The 23,612-nt window shown below is 39.1% G+C and overlaps 1 protein-coding gene across 1 annotated transcript in view; it reads right to left on the bottom strand.

Moving 5' to 3' along the window:
- The window catches only part of LOC122555930 (spermatogenesis-associated protein 16-like), a 122,197-nt gene that overhangs the window by 38,840 nt on the left and 59,745 nt on the right, over window positions 1–23,612 (bottom strand). Inside the window, exon 7 of the mRNA XM_043702210.2 lies at window positions 12,756–12,868. Coding sequence (XP_043558145.1) covers window positions 12,756–12,868 — 113 coding nt within the window. The remainder of the gene's footprint in view (window positions 1–12,755; window positions 12,869–23,612) is intronic.

Genomic DNA, 23,612 nt, shown 5'->3' with positions numbered 1-23,612 from the left:
CAGAAGAAGTGGTGGAGGCTAGTACAATTGCAATATTTAAAATACATCTGGATGGGTATATGAATAGGAAGGGATTGGAGGGATATGGGCTGGGTGCTGGCATGTGGGACTAGATTGGGTTGGGATATCTGGTCGGCATTGACAAGTTGGACCGAAGGGTCTGTTTCCGTGCTGTACATCTCTAGACTCTATGACTCTAAGTGTCTTGAAATCAGCCCACATCACAAAGTACAACAGTGACTTCAACTTCAACAGACAAAGCTGCAGTAGTACTGGCTTTTGCCTGAATGCTCTTACCAATGCTCTTTTTTATAGTGCCACTCAGTGACTGCCAGAGAAGACCATGATGTCAGACTATGCTGGTCTGGTCCAGTCGCTGCAAACCAAACACTCTGAAGGAAAGTCAAGCCTTATAGGAAGATGATCAATGCTCCTCTGCTCTGCCAGGCTAAATGCCACATCTTCCACCTCGTCTCATGCTCTATCACTCTCACTACTACATGCAACATCTTCCTTCACACTGTCATCCACTATGAATATGCATCGCCTCAACATTGACTACTTAGTCACTCAGGACACCTCATCAATTTTTCCCACCATCTGCCATGTTGGGATTCGAATCTCTATCCTCAGAATATTAGCCAGAGTTTCTGGATTACTAGATCAGTGAAATTACCACAAAGTCTATACCTCCTTATCAAGATTAGTTAGGATTTGAACTGGGTGTGTAATAACCAATAACAACAATCCACAAGTAACAGTACAGGGACCATTGCTGTATACAATTTGCACTCAATTTTGACTTGAAATACAAACAAAGACCTGCTAATTTCTGTGTTTTGTGCGCAGGGAGGGGAGAGGTGTTATTGGGTATGTATGGGAGGTTTGGGACAGTCAAAACTGAATAAAACTACAGCAAATTACAGAAGGACAGTAAAAAAACAAAGAATCAGCAAATAATTGGCAAGTGGATGTTCAACAAAGATAAATAGGAGATAGTACATGATTTTGATAGAAAGAATAGAGATTTATTATAAATAAACTCATTAACTTTGAAAGTACAAGTCGAGGATGAATAGTAGAGGAAAAAAGAAAAGGATCTTCAAGTACAAGCATAAATACCTTAATCACTAAAAATTGTGCCACAAGTTAACAAGGCCTCAGAAATAGCAAACCAAGCATAAGGCTTTATTGCTAGTGAAATGGAATTGAAAAGTACAGAACTCAACTTGTATCGAACCTTGGACTATAAATGAATACTGAATGCGAGTTTTCTCATTTTATAAGAAGGACAGAGAGACACTGGAGAGGGTGCATAGAGATTTATGAGGATGACAGCACAATTGGGTGGATTCACAAATCAGGAAAAGATTGACATGCTTGGTCTCATCACTTGAACAAAGGCTTAGGGGTGACGCATTAGATATTAAAGATGATAAAAAGTTGTTGATAGAGTGGTTACAGACAGAATGTTTGCTCTTACACTGGATGAGTGTAATCTGAGGCTATTGATAAAAGTTAGTAACTAAGGTATCCAAAATAAATTGCTTTATTCAAAGTGTAGTGAGAACATGGAACTTGCTATGATAAGTGATTAAAGTGAACACTTGCACTTTAGGGAAGTTTGGACAAGCACATGAGAGAACAGAATAAAAGGTTATGATGATAGATTCAGATGAGGAAAGATTGGAAAGAGGGTTGAGTGAAAGATAAATACCAGCATTGACTGGTTGGGTGAAATGGCCTGTTTCTACACCACAGATCCTCTGTAATTTCATGTACTAAACTGAAGTCAATGTACTGGGATAGCTGTGACAAAACAAAGTCATTTTATTTATGAAACTATTGGCATAATTAACAAAAGGCAGCACTGATTGAAAATATTAGAAATCAACTGATTTACTGTTCCTCTAAAGTAATTAAATTTTTCATAATACCCCTAGAATGGTTCACTTGGTTAATTTTATAACATTTTAAGATAATTAAAACAGAACAAAATATCAATGCCATGGGTATAAAGTTTCAACTCCTTTTGCAATTAATTGTAACATTTTAAAATAATAAAAGGAATAAAGCATCAAAGAGGCCAACAGACAAATAAAAACTTCATTCAAAACCAATTTCCAATTCTTCCTATCATTTTACACAGTTGAATCAATCTCAAGAATTTTACCAACATTTGGTTAAGAGCACATTTACAGGGTCTACTGCAATAACATTATACCAGCTACATTACATTACCAATCTGAATTTTCAATAAAAACTAGTTATCTCAGATTACTGCAATTTGAATTATTTGAGTGGTGTCCAAAAGTTACATTGTAAATAAATATCTTAGAGTTTATTTCTGCCTCAGGTATTCAAAATATTAAGACAATATCTAATTCGTGTTAATTTCTCCACAAATTTTAAATGCAAGTGGCACACTCTAGCTTTTCCCTTTAAAATATCTCATGAGTGCATGTAATTTTAGGCATTTGTACAGCTCACTTCATGATAGTATTTCAATCTTTCTAGCATTAGCTACCTATCACTGTTAACTTTAATGCTTCCTTCTCGTCACAATTCCAACACTTCATATTACTCAGAAGTTCCTCAGAGATCTGTGATCTTTCTTTCTTTCATGGGATGTGGATGCCACAGACAAGGCCAGCATTTGTTATCCATCCTTAATTGCCATTGAACTGAGTGGCTTGTTAGGCCATTTCAAAAGTGGTTAAGAGTCAACTACATGTATACAGGCCAGGTAAGGTTTCCTTCCCTGAATGATGTTATTGAACTAGATTAACAATAGATGATAAGTTTCATGATTAAATTACTGAGAGTAGCTTTATATTTGAGAATTAGATATTTTGGAAAAAGCAAACTGTTATGACATACCTCTGGAGCAGATAGGAAGTAATGAATTCAAGTAATTAAATTCAAATCACCTGCCCTTTGGGAGTTAAACCCTGTCCCCAGGCCATTAGCCTGGGCCGCTGGATTACTTGTCAAATTGCAACGCCACTGTGTCATTGTCTCACTTAAACTGAAAATTATTCACTTCCATACAACATTAACTAAAAGTCGAACAGAAGTTGGAAGCATACCTTCCTTTCAATGGTGAATGCAATATACAGAACCCAATCTATGGGTGATGCATGGGCAGGAATAAAATGTGAGAACTTCCTTTAACTGTTGTGCCTAGGTTTACTCACTGAGTAATGGTGAAAGTAATATAATCTGTAACTTTTTGCTTTTATAATCATTTATAATCTTTGAATGTAGGCAATAATATTTTAGATGCATATATATGTGCCATGAAATTGCATGAGGTGGGAATACCTTGTTAAATTGTAACTTGTGACAAAAGTCAGGCAAAATGAAGGAATTATAGGTCAGGTTTTGTACATATTACCAATCCACTAAATGAGTGCTATGGATGAGCAGGTTGTTACAGAAATTTATAATTTTTGGCCTTATTTTCATTTCCATTGATTGGATAGTATCTGTAAGGTGACTGTAATGCTTGGAATGAGGCCAGTCAGGTGAACCCAAAAGAATAAGTTCTCTGATTGGGGGTGTTATAGAGTCATGGAGTAATACAGCATGGAAACAGACCCTTCAGCCCAACCTGGCCCATTCTGAATGTGGTACCCACTCAGTTAGTTCCAACTGCCCACATTTGTTCCATATCCCTCTAAACCTTTCCCATCCACATACCTACCGAAATTTTTAAAAAATGTTGCTACTGTACCTGCCTCAAATTATTCTCTGGCAGCCAATTCTATATGTGCATCACGCACTGCGTGAAGAAGTTGTCCCTCAGGTCCTTCTTAAATCTTTCCTCTCTCACCTTAAACCTATGCCCTCTAGTTTTCAACGTCCAACCCTGGGGAAAAATAAATTATATACATTCATCCTATCTATGCCTCTCATGATTTTATACACTTCAATAAAGTCATCCCTCACTCTTCTAAGTTCCAAGGAATAAAGTCCTATAACTCAGGTCTGCAAGTCCTGGCAATATCCGTGTAAATTTTCTTTGCCCACTTTCCAGTTTAATTATGTCTTTTCTACAAAAGGGTGACCAAAATTGTAAACAATACCCCAACTGCAGCCTCACCTATGACTTATCCAACTGTAACATAATGTCTCAACTCCTATACTCAATGCCTCGCCCGAAGAAAGCCAGCAGGTTAAATCTACTTTTGATGCCACTTTCAAAGAACTATGTACTTGTACTCCTAGGTCCCTCTGTTCCACCACAGTCCTCAGGACCTTACCATTTATTGTATAAGTCCTACATCGGTTTGACTTTACAAAGTGCAACACCTCACATTTATCTGTACTGAATTGCATTTGCCAATCCTTAGCCCAGTTTTCCATCTGATTAAGATCCCTCTGTAATTTTGGATAATCTTCCTTACTATCAAAGATACCTCCTAATTTTGCATCATCTGCAAACTTACTGTCAACCTGCTTCAATCAGGGAGTCCTGGATGACAGACATAAACAGTAGTGTCAGGGGCTCTATTCACTCTAGGAGCCAGCTCTGAGCAAAGCAAGGTCAGTGTCATCCACTATGCATGTAAGAATAAAGGGTGACTTGGTGACAGGATACTGGCCTTTGTGGACTTATTTCAGTGGTGATGAGGATGGGATTAGTGATGTGAGCATGATAAAGTACCTACTGGCTGAGCTCATCAAACCAGTCCAGTTTGCAGAAAAGGGCTGCACCAGTTGTATTAATTGTGAAGTCCAACAGGTCGGTTGTCCTTCCTGAGGATTTTAAACAAACGGTAAATCGCTCCTCGCAGCTGGACGAATACCCAGTTCCTTGCATTGAGCATTCATACGCAAAGCTGGCAGGAGTGGGTGGAAGCTGTTCTTCACAAAGCTAGACATGAGATATGCATACCCACAATTGCAACTGATAAGGATTCCCAGAGGAATGCTACAATTAATACCCATAAGGGTTTGTATCAACACACGAGACTGCCTTTTGGTGTATCTTCAGCCTGTGCCATTTTCCAGCGGATGATGAAGAACATTTTACGAAGTCTACTGCAGGTCACCATTTATCTGGAGGATGTGCTAATAACTGTGAACACCAAAAAAGAGCATTTAGAGGACTTGGACATACTGCTGAAATGTTTCTTCCAGACAGATGTATGCCTTAGAAGGGAAATATGGATGTTCCAGGAATCCCAAGAGAGCTACTCGGTCTACATAGTTGACAAGACCAGGTTACACCCATTGGAAAGTGTCCCAGCTCCCACATCTGTACTGGAGCTTAGATCTTTCTTTAGATTATTATTATGGAAAATTTATAGGTAACCTGCCCTCCATTCTGTCACCCTTATATCTCCTCTTGAAAGGGTCAGCTTTAGGAATGGTTTTGTAGCCAAGATGTAGCCTTTAGGAAAGTGAAGAAGCAGCTATCTTCCTTTAATACTTTGATCCCAAGCAAGATATGGTGCTGACATGTGATACCTCCCTGTACGATATTGGGGTAGTGTTGCCTCACTGGTCGCCCAATGGAGAGGAACACCCATCGCTTCAGATCAAATTCAGTGGTTCAAATGCTGAGTGCATATGATTAGAAGTTGGAACACTGTCCGGGAGGACAATTAGCAAAAGTGGATGCCTTGAGCCGCCTCCTACTGGCGGATTCACCACCAGTGGTGCTGTCACTAGAAGTGTGTATTCTGGTTTTAAATATTCTGTTCAGACTGTGAACATAAAAAGATCCCATCTGTCAAAATTAAAACAGCTGGTGGTGATGGGGGAAACAAAAGGGCCATTACAACCAGAAACATTTCTGGACCTGGCAAGACGAGATCGCCATATTATTATGAGCAAGAATGATTTTTCCAAGAAAAAGTCACTGCCAGATACTGGCTGAACTCCAAGGTCATCCAGAGGATTCCAAAATAAAGATGTTGGTGAGAATGATGGCCAGAATTGGATGTCGACATAGCTGCATTGGTGGGGCAGTGCCCAGAGTGTCAACAAGGACAAACATTAATGCCAGCAACTCCCCAACGTTCATGGGACTGGCCAGGTAAACCGTGGACTCAGTTACACTTCAACTATGCGAGTCCTTTCATAGGCTCTATGTTCTTAGTCATTGTGGATGCTTCTTTAAAATGTTTGGATATGCATACAGTTCATTCGGCAAAGACAGGGACAACGATTGAAAAGCTGCGAGCATCTTTTCCAATATATGGACTCCCAGACCATATGGTCACAGACAATGTGCTATCATTTATCAGTAGCGAATTCTCGTATTTCCTAAACTCAAATGACATTTGGCATATAAGAACAGCTTAATATCATCCATTGTCCAATGGTCTGGCAAGAAGAGCAGTCAAAGCTTTGAAGGCAGGCTTAAAGAAACAGCCTACAGCTTCACTCAATACAAAACTGTCCCAGATCCTGTTTGATTAGATCCATCCTTCAAGCAACTATGGACAGCTCCAGCAGAATTGCTAATGGGGAAAAGGCTCCATAACAGGTTAAAGTTAAACCTCCCGGACCCTTGGGGGGGGGGTAGAAGCAGCAGGTATGCCAATGCCAGACACAAAACTCCTCTAAGTGAGAGAGGTAATTTACTTCAGGATTCGGAGTTTGGTGTTGAAACTACGGGAATGGCCCTGCACGTGTAAGGAGCATGACTGATACGATGTCAGGTCGTATGTTGTACAAAGTTTGGGTATGAGAGGCTATACTGAACAAGCATCCAGATGACATGAAAGCTGCAACTGCACAAACAACACAGGAGCAAAACATACCCGGCTCCTCAGAACATCTGGCAAGGAGTTCATTCCTGAAGAAGGGCTTATGACCGAAACGTCGATTCTCCTGTTCCCTGGATGCTGCCTGACCTGCTGCGCTTTTCCAGCAACACATTTTCAGCTGTGAGTTCTCCCCCTCCACCTAACTTCGAAGAAACCTTTAAGGACAAGATGGACACAGCAGATATTGCAACTTTGATGCCGCTACCACCTGAAAATGAATAATTTCAGCCTAGATGCTTGACATGCAAGAAGCGGTCTACAATTCAGTACATATTGCCAGTATCCAAGTTAGAGGCGGAGGAAATGGACTTGTACAAAAACACCTCAGGGAAACGAGAGGAAAAGAGTTGGCCTACTTCCCAGGACTTCGAGGGGGAGGCATGCTCTGATTGGAACAAGGTCAGCCAGATGGACCTCATAGAATGAGTTCCCTGATTTGGGCTGATAACACCCTGGTCTAATTAGAGAGTCCTGGCTGACAGATATAAACAGGAGTGTTAGGGGTTCTGTTCACTTTAGGAGCCGGCTCTGATTTGGCAGGTCAGCATCACATACTATGCAAATATAAATATGGGGTGATTTGGTAATGGGATATCAGCTTTCCTTGAGTTATCTCAGTGACCTCAAAGCAAATCAGAAAATGAGAATGTACAGAAAATTCAAATGTGTCTGAAGAAAAGCTCATTTAGAGAGAAAACTTTATTAAAATGTCGTCTCAGGTCTTTCAAAGCACTTTGAAAACAATTAACTAATTCAAAATGAAGTGCTTCCTTGGGCTGAGTTAATATTGTCCCCAGACAGGTTTGGTGGTAAGGAGGGTGGTAAGTGAGGACTCTGCCAAACTCTCTTTTGGCAATACATTCTAGGATCAACTTATATTGTATGCTCAGATACTTGAGGGGAAGTTTGAGCTTATGACTTTGTGACTTTTATTCACAGAAACAAGCTGAAAGGTTGCAACTTAAATAAGGGTATTTGTGATTTGGATTTTAGGGACCAGGTCAAATAAGTGCATCCACAGTTACACCCTCATATGATGTTGAAAGAAAATGGGTAATCCTGATTTATTCATATCTACATAGGAACACTTCAATATACTTTTGGATCTAATGTGGATCTGATAAGATTCAGATAGTTTTCATAAAATGAGTAATTAAGAAAAGAGTTACTAAGTAAGTTAGTGTAAGAGGATCAGAGAGTACTGAAACTGCACAAATGGACCTGGGTTTAGCTGGAGATTGAGGATTAATACAGATATTTCAGCGTTTTACAGATATTATCGAATACACCAGTTAATGCTGATTGGCAGTGAACTGCTAAGCTCTGTTTACGTTTTAGTTTTAAATTGGTCAGGCCTTTCCCCTGGGAAATGAACCAATGAATGGTTATCTCCTATTTTGTTGAGTTGAAACAGGTACAGTGGAGGTACGTGTTCTTTCTGCCTGCAAAGAATAGGGCGCTGTGTACTAAAATGTGTAGTAGGTACACCACGCTGCAAGCCTAATTGACAATCCTAAATTGGTTAGAAGCATAATTCTTCACACACTTACAATTACCCAGGAAATGATGGCTAATTGTAGAGTCACACATAGTATTGATTATTGTCTTGTTAGTTTTGCAAGTGTGGGCTGGTTGGGTGCAGTCAGTACCTTAATTGCTTTGAACAGCCAAAGGGATATGCTGTTTGATACGATCTGCCAGTCAATGTAATATGCAGCCTACATACTTGACATCACACTGGCCCTGAAATTCAGAAACCACATTACTCATTTTGGTTAATAGGCAGAATTTATTTTTGGCTTGATGGCAGCATCCTATAAGTGGTGAACAGACTGCATAGTAGCATTGTGAAATATCTAGCTTCCCTATTTCTAAAACTATACACACATTACCATTTTTTAAAGTTCATCAAATAAGTGATAGCCATTCACAAGTTCATTTCTCAGGACAACGCCCTGGCTGATCAGAGTTAATCTGCCTAGGTTAAAACTTAAACTAAGCCTGGGTAGTTAATTGACTGTCAGCATTAATTGATACATTTTCCATGGTAACATCTCTACAAATCAGAGTCCACTTGGCAACCAATCAGCATTCTCTTCTTATGCAGTATAAATGTTGGTTCTCTTCTTGCTTTGGTATTGTTGCAAATTGTCCAACTGATTGCAAGGTGAAAAGCTTTGAAAAAAAAGTGTTTTTTCAACAGTATTCAAGTTCTGTACTACCAAGCTACTATTAAATTTAAAATGATTGAGGGATGCAATTTGCCTGGTGTAGAGAAGTACTTAATCTAGTTGAGGAATACAGAACAATGGGACACTGTCTTCAAAACAGAGCTAAGTCATTCTAGACTGAAATCAGGAATATCTTTTCAGACATAGGATAATGGAAATCTAGAACTGACTACCCAAAAGGCTATGGTGTAGGGCCAATCAAAATTTTTAATTTCAAGTTCGATAATTAAGGATGCAAGAGGATACATAGTATAGGTAGGTAAGTGGAGTTGAAATACAGATCAGTCATGATTTAATTGAATGATAGATCAGACTTGAAGGGATGAATGGCCTTTTCCTGTTCCCTGTGTTCCTATCTAAATCAGCTGGGTGTGAGCAGGGTGAAAGCAATCGTCATCGCAAGGTGTCATTCTGGATTCATCCCAGTTTTCAGGTTACCTTTCATTTTCAAGCCATAGGTGATCTGCCAGGTCAAAATGCATTTTCCATATAAGCAGCTCACTGATTAAGAGGTCACAAGTTAGGCTGCAGATTTTCAAGGGCCTGAAGTAGTTTAAAGAGAGGACGTAATTGTTAGTGGACAAAACAAGTAAACAATACCGAACTTTTAGAAAAAATTACTAGGGGCACGTGGAGTTGCACAAGGTCCCAAACGTTTGTTAGACTTTGGAGAATGCTCAGGCTGAGCCTCTCAACTTCACTATCATTAGTCTTTCTTTGAGCTACAGCATATTAATTTTCTGCCTTTTACAAACACTATGGAACAATTCATGACTAGATTCAAAACTAGAATTGGTAAACGAGCATTTCAGACAAAAACTGAAGTTTTGTACCAGATTGGAAAAACTTTTTACATCTTTTTGTAAGCTACGAAAAGTATAATGGTGCTTGCAATGTTTTTGTACAGAGCTTTCCTGCAGTAGGTGGTAATTTTTCAATGTTAGGTAAGAAAAACAGGACTGTGAGTATTCAGGCAGACACAAACAATCATTGGTGGAAGACGTGGGATGGATGCTACTATTAGCAAGGACTCTTGGATTATTCATCTGATTACTCAGCAATCACCCAAAAGCATTGGCTGCAGCATAGTCATCATCTATATTCTGTCATCTCTCAAACAGCAGGGACAGAAGCTTCGTATAACTTAAAAACATTATGCAACTATTGATAAAAATCAACACAGACCTGCATAGATATTTTTTAATCAACCTGTTTAGAGATGTTATTATACATGTCTGGAGCAGGGGGGGAACTGAACCCAAGCCTCCTGGCTAAGAGGTAGAGACACTATCATTGTAGACAAGATCTGCATAATGTGTTATTGTTCGTTACAAACAAGTTGAATAGTAGTTGTGTGATTCCTGAAGAAAGCCAACTATGTTGCTTGAAAGAGCCTGATAGGTGATGTGAGTACAATTGATGATATCCTAGATTTTGGTTATTCCTGAAATCTGTAAAATACAGAGCCCCGTCCTGGTCCTTTTGGATATCTACAGGAAAGTGATGAATATATTAGCTGTATCAATTGTCTGTTTAATATAAGATTGTAGACTGATTGAACATAGGGACAGAAGAGGACCAATCAGCCCATTGAACCTGCCTCAGCGTTCTAGTCATGGCCGATCATCTCCTCAATGCCATTCTCATAAACTATTTCCAAATCCTTTAATGCTTAGTCTCCAAGACAATTATCAATTTCTGTCCTGAACCTGATGAACTACACTTGAGTTTCTACAGCTCTCTGAGGTTGGGAATTCCAAAGATTCACCACCCTCTGAGTAAAGAAATTCCTTCTCATCTCAGCCCTAAATGGCCTGCCTGTAATCCTTAAAGATATCTCCTGGTTCAAGAATTATTAGCTCAGAGAAACATCCTGTCTACAACCACCTCGTCACGCCTTTTATGAATGTTATGTTGAATGAGACCACCTCTTTTTCTTCAAAACTCTGGAGAATACAGATCCAGTTTCCTCAATTTCTCCTCATAAGGGAATCCCAGGAAAGAATCTGCTAAGCCACTGTTGCACTTATTCTATGGCAAGAATACTCTGCGGGAGGAGACCAAAACTGTGCACAATACTCTAAAACTTACTGAGCCTCTATACCACTTCAGAAAATCATCATTACTTCTGTAGTCAAAGGTAATCAAAGAGGGAAGGAGGAGGAAGGATCTGTGATAGGATACAAGTGATTGTAATCAAATGATGAATGGGATGCTAGTACAAAGCAAAAGGGGATGGTAATGGTGCACATAAAGAAACAAATGGTATATCTAGACAGGTGTAAAAGTGAACAGCTCTGTCAGAAAAAAATACAGCAGTGGTTGTGATCTGAAATTGTTGAGCTCAGTTTTGAGTTTGGAAGGACGTAAAATGTCTAATTGAAAGCTAAGATGTAATTTTGTGAGCTAAAACAGACCTTTACTGAAATAGTTCAAAGTAAAAACAGGTGGAGAACTAAATATGAGCCACAATATGAATAATATGTGCCACACTTGCAGACTGCGTAGAGGTTTTCCACAAAGTAGTTATCCCATCTATGTTTGGTTTCCCTCATGCAAAGCACACTGCAAATGCAACACACTAAGTTGGAAGAATAAATAAATAAATGGCTATTTCCAATTTCCATAGTAATATGTTTTTGTATCAATGAGTACTTACCCTGTACTTACCAATTCTGACTTTAGACAAACTCAAACTTGTATGCAATATTAATCATTGCTCATGCCTCATAAATCTCTATGTTGATTTGAAAGACTGTGCTGAATTTGGACAAAGTTTTTATTTGCCTCTTGCAATGTATTACATTATATTCATGTTGATATTCTCAGTGCTGCAAGTAAAAACTAAGGAAGATTGATGCAAAGCTTTTTAAAAACATGTTGATTACGTACTATTTTGTATAGAAGATAAATTGTGTTAATACCAAAGCAGGCACCAGAATTGGCTGATACTATACATACTATAATTTGCACCCAGATCAAAATATTCTGTTGCTGTACATCAGATGATAAGAGTCAGAGTAGTCATGTCAAATTAGAGAAAATTAGGGCAATATATTGTAGAACTGGGTTACCACTATTTAAGAAAAAAATATACAACATACACATATAGACATTGAAGGCAAAAATTCTAATTTATCGTGGAAACTGTCCCAATCTTAACAGATATATTATGTTACAATGATTGACATTTTGTGAATTACTTCCCTTGGGGATTTTCTATTCCGCTGCTATAGCTTGGGCCTCATCCTCATTTACATACATAATTGGGGCTTCTGCTAAAGGTATGGCAGTGGGTAAGGGAAGCCCCAAAGAAGTTTGTGGCATTTTATTTTGAAATTAACTTTAATGCTTCTTTAATTCTTACAACTGACTCTATAAACAATGGATAATTCACCTGGTTGTTTGCTCAATTATATAAATACTACAAAACAGTGAATATTACAGATTTCATTATTTAATAGTTTTCTTCTAAATAGGTGGGAAGTCTGCATTGTGAAAATATGCATTATATAACATATTGAGCATTTGTAGAACTGGTGTGTGTTGTAGGGCATGTTTTATGCACTTGAAATTTGATAATTCAGTTTAAGATATAAATGGAGGCAGACTAACAAGAAGAAAAACTGCCATAATCAGTTGCCTTTGTAAATCCATCTTTCTGATGTAAATCTTCAATACCAATAAAAGTTTTCAGTTGTTCCATGAGTCCACGAGTCAATTTAATAAATTTAATACCCACAGCTAGTTTAGTGCACAGTGTAAAATCTAAAACTGGCAGAATTTTCCTCCCAAGGATATCCATGTTCTTCTCAACTTCTTTTACAGTAAGTGACCAAAAGGGTGTTCTAGATTCTAGAAAATATTAAGAAACATATATAGTTTTTCCATCTGATTTTGGAAAGGGCCTTAAAGTACGTAAAATAAAATTACATTGCGTATGTGTATTAAAAAAGATAATTATCATAGAGTCAAACATATTGGTAACAGGCTCTTCGGTCCAACCAGTCCATGCCGAACATAATCCCAAACTAAACTAGTCCCATCTGCCTGTACTTGGTCCATATCCCTCCAAACATTTCTTATTTGCAGACTTATCTAAATGTACTTTATACATTGTAACTGTACCCACATCCACCACTTACTCTGTAAGTTCATTCCACACACGAATCACTCTGTGTAAAACAATGCCCCTCATGTCTTTTTAAAATCTTTCCCCTTTCATTTAGCACACTTAAAAATAAACCCCGAGTTTTAAAATACCCCACCCTAGGGAAAAGACACCTGCCATGCACCTTAGTTATACCCCTCATGATTTTATAAACCTGAATAAGGCCATCCCTCAACCTGCTATGTTCCAGTGAAAAAAGTCCCAGCTTATCCAGCCTCTCGCCTTAACTCAAACCCTACATTCCCGGTTACATCCTAGTAAATCTCTTCTGAACCCTCTCCAGCTTAATAATATCCCTCCTATAATAGGGCGACCACGACTGGACACAACCTCAATGTAATGTCTCAACTCCAAACTCAAAGATCTGAGCAATGAAGGCAAGTCTGCTAAATGCCTTCTTAACCACTCCATCGATATGCGATGCAGACTTCAAAGTATTATGTACCTGAACCCCGGATCTTTCTGTTCTACAACATTACCCAAGGCTCTACTTTTAATTGTATAACAAATGTTTACAATTTTTACCAAATGCAATACCTCACATGTGTCCAAATTAAACTCCAACTGTCAATCTTTAGCCCACTGACCCAACTGATCAAGATCTCTTTGTAATCTTAGATAACCTTTTCATATCCACTCTACCACCAAACTTGGTATCATCTGCAAAATTACTAACCATATTTTCTGTATTCTCATTTATACAAATGACAAAAGTGGACCCAGCACCAATCCCTGTGTAACACTACTGGTCACAGGCCTCCAGTCTGAAAAACAACCTTCCACCACCACTCTCTGTCTCCTGCCATTAAGCCAATTTTGTATCCAATTGGCAAGCTCACCCTGAATCCCATGTGATCTAACTTTACTAATGCAGAAGGAAAACTACCATGCAGAACCTTTTCAAAGGCTTTACTAAAGCCTCAAAAAACTCAATCAAGTTTGTGAGACATGAATTCCCTTGCACAAAACCATGCTCACTATACTTAATAATTCCATATCGCTCCAAATGCATATAAATCTTATCTTTCAGAATCACTTCCCATGTTTCGAGTTGTCTGACCTTTTTATTTTATGGGAAAAATTGGAAATCAACTAAGCTTCTTTAAAACAAGGTGGATTTGCATAGTTTGAAAATCACAGGGCAGCAATTACAGAATTGTTTTTAAAAAAATCACTCAGCCCCTAGAAATGCATATAAAAGCCAAATGAGCCACTTCTTAAGGTTTGCAATTTGGAGACGACTTTAAACTCAAATGATAAGTTAATTCATACCAGGCTTGGTAAGGCAGGATCACCTGTACTCATTTTGGAAATGGCAAAAATGTTTCCTTTAGGTTCATTTCCAAAGAGAGGGCAGAATGATTATCCAGTATCCTGACAAATCTATTTGGAAATCAGTGGTCAGTTAATCAGCCAGTGAACAAACATTCCATTTACTGGGAACATAGAGGGATAAAGCCTTGAATCAGACAGTCAATTTTTAAACAGATGACTGCAGTAGAAACTAAGAATCAGAAAGCTTGTTTTTGCAGTTCAAATTTGCCTAAAGAAAAAGGCAGATGGCAATTTTAATCTAATCCATTAAGTGGAAATTGAATGATATTGGCTTAACTGTCCATTTTATATTTGATATAATTATATTTTCCACTGAAATCAAAGGAGAGTAAAATGAGATGGAGAGGGACTGGACAGGTAAGAAATCTCGCTGATGTAATTCCATCATTTGCCCGCTTGCCAGATTAGGTTAACATTGCCCTGCAGTGTGAAAAATCAGAACGTCTTCTCATAAAAGGGACAAAGTGTATGATTTATTATTTTTCAAGGAGAGAACCAAAAGTTAACAAAAGAATATAAGATTTGTTTCCAACTGTTTCGCTGCAGGTTAATTTAAAGTGACAGTCATACAGCACAGAAACAGACCCTTCGGTCCAACTTGTCCATGAGAATCAAATTTTCAAATAAAACTAGTTCCATTTGTCTGCATTTGGCCCATATCCCTCTAAATCTTTCCTATTCATGTACATGTCCAAATGTTGTAACTGTACCTGCATCAATCACTTCCGCTGGCAGTTCATTCCACCCTCTATGTAAAAATGTTGCCCCTCAGATCCCTTTTAAATCTTTCTCCTCTCACCTTAAAAATATGCCCTCTAATTTTGAAATTTCCTACCCTTGGGAAAAGACCTATGCTGTTTGTCTTATCTATGCCTCTCATGATTTTGTACACCTCTATAAGGTCACTCCTCAACCTTCTATGCTTTAGTGAAAAATGTCCCAGCCTATCCAGCCTCTCCTAACTCAAACCCTCCATTCTCAGTAATACGCTTCTAAATCTTTTCTGCAATTTGTTCAAATTAGTAATTTCCTGCCTGTAGCAGGGCAACCAGACATTTGTAAACTGTTAATTCATATCAAGGTCACTAGACCAGAAACGTTAACTCTGATTTCTGACCACAGATGCTGCCAGACATGCTGAGATTTTCCAGCAATTTCTGTTTAATTCATATCTGGCTTTGTTCTTTTAACTTACATTTTCATCTACTATTGAAAGATTGAAAAAGTACATTCAGGAAGATAAAATATCCAGTTCAGTTCACAACAGGGCCCCATTGTTACAATTCAGGGCACACAATTATATAATAAGCTCTGATATTATAGGATCGAGGCACTGGTCGAAATATAACATAACAAAATTACTTGCAGTGTGATTAGCCTTGTTGCAGTCAGAAGAATATTTAATATAAACCTGAAAACCAATAATTATAAAGATTTTAAAACAATTCATCAGGCTTACTTACCAATGATTTTTATTATCCAAACATTATGAAGGCAATGAAATTAGAATGCAGGAGAATGTCTGCACTAAGTTATAATTGATATTCAAGTACTGAACTTGCTCAATCAATGGATTCATAGAACCGGAAACTAAGGGCCTTCAAGCAGTCCAAATGTGACACATTATTCAACCACAAATCAGTTGTTTTCCAAAGGTGAAAGCTGATCATTGCCAAAATTCACATTTGTACTAAATATATCTCCACCTAACCTCAGCAATACCATGCCTTAAATATTTTGAATACAATCAGAATTTAAGTTAATACCATAATTTTAGCATACACTATATGGGCACGTGTAAAATCACATGCAAAGTTCAATATACTGCTAGTTACTACTTAAGTCTACAATCAGTGTGTGTCCATGCTGTTTTTCTAGTTTTCTCTCTCTGTCTCCTGAATGAAAATAATTTGTCTTCTGAACAATTCTGCAGTTCGATATACAGCTTGAAGTCAGAGTTCAGTGAATCACAGTCAGAATGGGTCACAAATGGATTAAAAGCTAGCAATCTGGTAACAATAGTAGATTTGTGGTGAGAAGGAAAGCGATTCTCATGCCATCATCAAAAGAAAGCATTGAACCTCTCAAACTGAGAACACAAAAGTTAGCATCCAGTTTTCATAACCAGATGCCTTATAGTTAGATATTTATTGAGTCGCCTCTGCATTTAAATGTTTGTGGCACTGGACTAATGAGGGCAATGCTGCCTGTTTGGGAGCACTCAGCAGAAATTTTAAATCATGCACTGTCAGTACATGGTGCAGCGTGGCCTGTCCCTCTTAAACTTTGTACTTATTGGAAAGAAACTGCTGCTGATTGCTTATACTGACATTGGCTGGAAATAAAAGATAGACAAATGAAACAATGGGTAGTCTGCTTCTAGGTTCATAGATCTAGTGCTGGAGGCTTTAATGGTGAAGATTAAAGGAGGTGAGGGATCCTGGGCTATATTTTGGATGAAAACCATAAGTACCAACACCGATACCAGAAGGGAACTATGATTCTATGTTACTATCACACAGTCAGCCGAACATGATCACAATAAGTAGTCATAGAGCCATAGAGTCAGAGAGATGTACAGCATGGAAACAGGCCCTTTGATACGATTCATTCATGCCAAACAGATATCCCAACCCAATCTAGTCCCACTTGCCAGCACCTGGCCCAAAACCCCCAAACCCTTCCAATTCATATATCCATCCAGATGCCTTTTAAATGTTGCAATTGTACTAGCCTCCACCACTTCCTCTGGCAGCTCATTCCATACACGTATCACCCTCTGAGTGAAAAAGTTGCCCCTTAGGTCTCTTTTATATCTTTCCCCTATCACCTTAAACCTATGCCCTCTTGTTCTGGACTCCCCCAACCCAGGGAAAAGACTTTGTCTATTTATCCTATCCATGCCCGTCATGATTTTATAAACCTCTATAAGGTCACCCCTTAGCCTCCAACGCTGCAGGGGAAACAGCTCTAGCCTATTCAACCTCTCCCTATAGCTCAAATCCTCCAATCCTGGCAACATCCTTGTAAATCTTTTCAGAACCCTTTCAAGTTTCACAACATCTTTGTTCAGCAACACTCCCTAGGACCTTACCATTAAGTGTATAAGTCCCAAAATGCAGCACCTCACATTTATCTAAATTAAACTCCATCTGTCACTTCTCAGCCCATTGGCCCATCTGATCAAGATCCTGTTGTAATCTGAGGTAACCTTCTTCACTGTCCATTTGTCTAATTGAAAATTAGCTTCATTGAAGCCTAGGGCTATTCAATTAAAAGGTAGAGAAATAGGAAATGAGGTACCAATTAAAGGAGGCAATGGCCTAGTGGTATTATCGCTGGACTGTTAATCCAGAGACCCAGGTCATGTTCTAGGGACTGGGTTCAAACCCCGCCACAGCAGATGGTGAAATTTGAATTCAATAAATATCTGGAATTATGAATCTAATGATGACCATGAATCCATTGTTGAAAACCCCATCTTGTTCACTAATGTCCTTTAGGGAAGGAAACTGCCATCCTTACCTTGTCTGGACTACATATGACTTCAGACCCACAGCAATGTAGTTGACTCTCAACTGCCCTATGGGCAATAAATGCTGGCCCAGCCAGTGACACCCTCATCTCATGAATGAATAAAACAAAATGGCAGCAGCAACTGACTTAATAGCTGACACTGACACTATAATTAAAGGGATGCCAACCCTGCATGCGTTCCTGTACTCTTTTAAATAACTGCCTGACTACTATGCAGAAGACACTCCTTGCTGACAATTGGCACAACACCCACTCGCTGCTGACTACTGGATGGAAGAACCTGCCCTCAGTCCTGTGTACCAGACAGAAGAATACCCCACTGCCAGTATCTGCTGACTACCAGGTAGAAAAGCCCTACTGCTTACTACTAAGAAAGCAGCAGATTACTAAGCAGAAGATGTATCCTGTTGACTATTGGATAGGTGATCCCTCCCGCCTGCTGACAACTAGGCAGAAGACCTCTCCTGCAAACTACTGAATAGAAGAACTCGAAGGAACTGAACAGAAACTGCTGCAACAATGGCAGATCGGACAGCTCCACAGTTTAGTGATGCCTCACCATATATTCCCCTTAAACTGCAAAGGGAAAAGCAGGAGGTCTGTTCCCCAAAAGTCCAGAAAGCAGACAGTACAAGCTGACCAAGCACGCCTGGTAAGAAATTGCAAAGGTGAGCAGCAGTAGGGTGAGCCAGAGAAAATGTATTCAATACCACATGACCACCTTCTCTCTACCAAGAAGGGTTCACTATTCTGCTTTCCTTTTTGTGGGATATAGGTAAAGCAGTGTTACTTCTGCAACCATAATTGCTTATTCACATCAGTATATAATTGCTTCAGCCAAATTAATAATTGCTTATAAAATAAACTAACACAGGAATTAAAACTATGTGGAAGAAATACATAGTTACTTTTCTTTAGCTAAAATGTGCATACAGGAATGGAAGCCTGCAAATAATGGAAGATGTTACAGACAAACAGATAAGGTGAAAAGAACATCAAGATATGCCAAGCTCAGCACACTTCCCTCATGTCAGCACTGGAACAAGACAAGTCACTTACAAGTCACTTGCAAGAACATTTCAATAAAATTTGCTGCTTCAGAATTTGACTCGGACTGAAATTTATTACATTGTGAGCTCTGTTTCTCACACTTTTTTTGAGCTTTCATGTGGCTATGTGAGAGAAAGTGACCACCCAGTTGTTGGCAAGTGGATCAGCCGCAGCAGCAAATCCCATCAGGTGCGACGTTGCATCTAAAAGTATTTGTGGGCTCCCAACAGGTCCCTATTGAGAAGATATATGGAGGAAGCATTTGTGTACCAAATGGTTGCCACTAAAATAAATGTTGTGTTAATCTTCATGGGAAAACAACAGTATTTCTCCTTCAGTTTATAGGAGAAGTGGTCACTGAGCAATACAGGACAAGACCAACTTGGACCTCTCAGACCTGTATGTACTAACTCTAGCAGAGGAAAAAGCCTGGAGAATGGAATGTCACATTATTCTCTGCACCCTTCATCAGCACAGGTACTCTCATTCATTGCATATGTGCATGTGAGTAGATTCAGGGTCACAAGCTGTCCACGTATGTCACAGAAGCAACCTAGCAACTGGCAGATGCTGTAACAGCTGAGAACACTGGCAGTCAGAAGACAATGGGCGACCAAGTCCATGGTGAGCCCCCTAATTGCCTGCCTCTGCAGTTATCAACAATTGCTGCAACTGAATAAGGAGGTGAGGTAAAATCTAAGAGTGCTGCCAGATGAAATGCACACATGATGAAGGAGCTAGTCAAACCATGAGCTCCAGGAAGAATGTCAAAGTGAAAAGAGATGCAGTGTCCACCATGTCCTTGTCTGTCTCAGGTCAGTAGGAGGTGACAGGATAAAAATGAGTCTTTATTTCACTGATTGTAAAGGCCATTGGACCACACAAATAAGGTGAATGAGATTGTCATAACGTCCCTTCCAAGTCTCTCAAACCTTTCCCCTGTAGTGCGAGGATTTTTCATCATATACTGTCAGTTAATCAGTCTTCTCCACATCCTCATCATCGAATTTGAAGTAGTAATCAATTACATCATTATTCAACATCTCCTTCCTCGGTTGTGCTAGGTTGCACAAAGCATACTATTCAAGATTATGCCTGGAGACTACTGAAGGACTTCACTAGATCAATCTAGGCATATGAATCTCATCTTCAGCAATTCATGTTCTGCTTGACAGTTGCCAGGGCGGTCTCCCTGAGGTAATGGATTACTCCTCTGCTGTGATACATAGGGTTGCTCGCTGGCATGGTAATCAATGTCTTCAATGGGTAGCCCTGGCCCCTATAAATCCATCCCTGAAGTTCTGGAACTGGAGTCTATCTGAGTGTATAGGCGTTATGGCTGTTCCCAGAGGACTCAACACACATCTGAAAGATGCACTTTTGCTGGCAGTAAACAACTGTATATTGATGGAATTTATATTGATATTTATATTATATTGATTAAGTTCATTTACTAATCTGTGAGAGACTTCATGGCTAGGCATATGCAGTTGCTAGTCACCTTGTCCCTGGGGAACCCAGCAACATCGCTGAAGCTAATGAACTTCTCTATCTGACTGTCTGAGGTAGCTCAGGTTTGAATAGAGTCACCAGCCCCCTCAAAATTGGCACTGGTGAATTTCCTTGATACAATGACGGGCTGCCATCAGGGAGATCCCATAAATATCTCCAGTGGATCGTTGGCAAAATAAGGAGGTGCAAAATTCAGATTGACAGTGATCTTTGGAGTCAGTGGCAATGAGTGTCCAAAAACCCCATGATTTCTGAATCATGGTGCATAAATTCATTATTTCCCCACCAAAAACTTCAGGCTGCACTGACACTACTGCTTGAATAGCTGGAGATAGTAAGCTGTGTATAGTAGACTTTCTTATGATTACATGTTGAAGTTACAATCTGGTCAATTGGAATGGTATGGATTCATGCATGGCACATCTGTGCTTTCACCCTTCCCAAAATGAGTGCAATATAGCCCGAGTCAGAAACAACTGAAAGTATGGCCTGTGGTGTTTGTAGCACTGTCTCGAGCAACACTAGCAGCCAAAATAACTTCAAGGAGCAAATAGAAAAATATCAGCCTAATTTAATACATTAAAATAAGTTTGATTTAATTTACATCAATTTTATTTTAAAAATCACCCTACTTCTAAGGAACATTTTGGAAAGTTGTTTTCAAATAGAAAGGGGGCACTGTGACAGAATGCCTGCAATTGCTGTGCCATTTGAGCACTTCAGGCCATTCACATGTTCTGGAGATCCATATGTGCAGGACGTACCTCGAGCTACTCAGACTCAAGTTGAGGGTTTCCAAGTTTAAAGGATAGCTTGATTCACTTCCGACAATAACGAATGCTGAATATTTTCAAAATTATGGGTTCCAAGAGGTGATCACCCTTTTACCCAGATAAAGTTAGGAATTTGTGAACAGCCATTCAGAAGGGTAGGATGAGAAAGACGGAGTAAGAATTCTAAGGAAGAATGGCGGTCTTTGAAGAAGTATAGTCCTAAATCTAGCATAGTAGAGGTATAAAAGGCATTGGAAGAATAAAACAAAGTTAAGGAATGCAGTAGTAACTGAGGATTCAATACTCAAGGAAAAAGTAGGCAGTTCTGCTACCATCATCTTGATTCTTATCCTGTCTCCCAAGTGTTTGGGAGAGGGATGTTACTAAAAGGCTACAGAGCTAGAAGTCATGGTCCACTTGGTATCAACAACATAGAGAAGAAAGTTGAGGTGCTGCAGTTAGCTTAAGAAACTGTGCAGGAAGTTAAAAAGCAGCACTTTACTAGTGCCATACGTTAGCAAAAATAGAAACAGGAGGAAATGGCAATTTAAGGCAATGGCTAGAGACAAGAGTTAAAGATGAAAATATTCAGATTCATGGGAAAGTGGACCAATTCTGTTCAAGGTGGATAGCTTCTACCTGAACAGAGTGACTAGAAATATTGTGGCAGGTTATATAGTGCTGTGGGAAAAGGTTTGAACAAATTCAATGGGAAGTTGGGCAACAAGATATAGCATTAAAAGCAAAACAAATGTATACAGAGGATTGGGCGGGACTTGTTGATGAAGCCTTAGCATTTTCCTCAATGCCTGTAGGGACATCAATTTAATCTGATATTTCTTTGTATTTTCTATGATTCAATCTAATTTTGTATTATTTTTAACTCTGATTTCCCTAGTCCTCTGTACACCCTGTTTTTGCTTTTATTGCTATATTTTGTTTCCCAATTTCCTGTTGAATTTGTTCAAAACTTTTTTTTTAATAAACCTCTTCAGGTACATTACTACACACCTCTGGAACAGTTTAGACTTCAACCTGGGCCTCCTGGTTTAATATTTTCACACAGCACTGTTGAAATTGCTATCGTATTTCTAGTCACTCTGTTAAATAAGGTGGACCATCTGTGTATCATTTTAGGGTATAGAGGATTGGTAGAGACTGAGTTACAAATGATACAGAATTAGGTTGAATCACAAAAAATATTAAGAGATGTTAGGTTAAATTGCTGCTCCTGCAGGCAATCAAGGAAGATGCTAAGGTTTGGTCAACACCAGCAAGAGACCTACAACACTTCGATTCTTGATTCCCAAGGAGATGAAAATTATTGGTAGTATGCAAGGATGTAGAATTGAGAGTGACTCCAGATCAACCCTAATCTTATTGAAGGATGCAGCAGGATCAACGGCCAACTGGCCTACTCCTGTAAAACTAACATAAGATCAACTAAGCAGTGATTCTGTGTATTATTTAGAATATAAAATTAGGAAATGGAGTTAGGAATAACAGCACAGGGTGTCGACTAATGTAACTGCAGTTAGACTGTACTGTGATGAGCATACTCCTTCTCAAAGGATTGCAGATTATTTAATAAAGTGATTATGAGTTGCCTTGCTAGTTATTCTGTTCAAGTGATACACTTGTAATTCTGGTTTCACAAACTTGAGCATTTGGAGTTTCTTTGAGGGATGACGAGAGTTCCCAAATCGTGGAGAAAGTTAAGGAGCACTGCAGCAATGGTGATCAGAGTATCATAAGATTGTTGGGGAGATTTCACTGGGGCGTTTAATGTAGGGCTAGGGAGGGAGACACTTCTAGCCCTGAAATGGTTAACAACAGCCAAGCGAGCTGCTGCAGGCGACTGCATGACTACCTAGCTGGAGCTTGTAAGGGATGTGCATAATGTTAATTAAATCTTGGAGCCTGTAAATACCAGCCAGTATCAATTGCCCCATCGAAACTCGGGATTAATAAAGAAACCGATCGGAATCTGTAACTGTTAGACAAGTGTGAATTGCTCTATCGGAACCTGTAACTATTGAGTGTGAATGGCTCTATTTAAGTCTAAAGTTGATAAGTGTAATTGACAATTTAGTTAAACTGAAACTATTGAAAATGGCTAGCCTGTCAGACGCATAGTAATTCCTTGAAACAATGAACTATTGAATACGGGATCAGAACCGCTCCCGGGGATGGCTGAGCCGTTGTCAAGCACAGCAGGAGC

The sequence above is a fragment of the Chiloscyllium plagiosum genome, unplaced genomic scaffold (genome assembly GCF_037043375.1).
Source record: "Chiloscyllium plagiosum isolate Xiang-an unplaced genomic scaffold, Cpla_swu_hap1 HiC_scaffold_13, whole genome shotgun sequence".
NCBI classification, from domain to species: domain Eukaryota; kingdom Metazoa; phylum Chordata; class Chondrichthyes; order Orectolobiformes; family Hemiscylliidae; genus Chiloscyllium; species Chiloscyllium plagiosum.
Note: the sequence above shows the minus strand (reverse complement) of the source record. Positions and strands in the feature narration are given on the sequence as shown.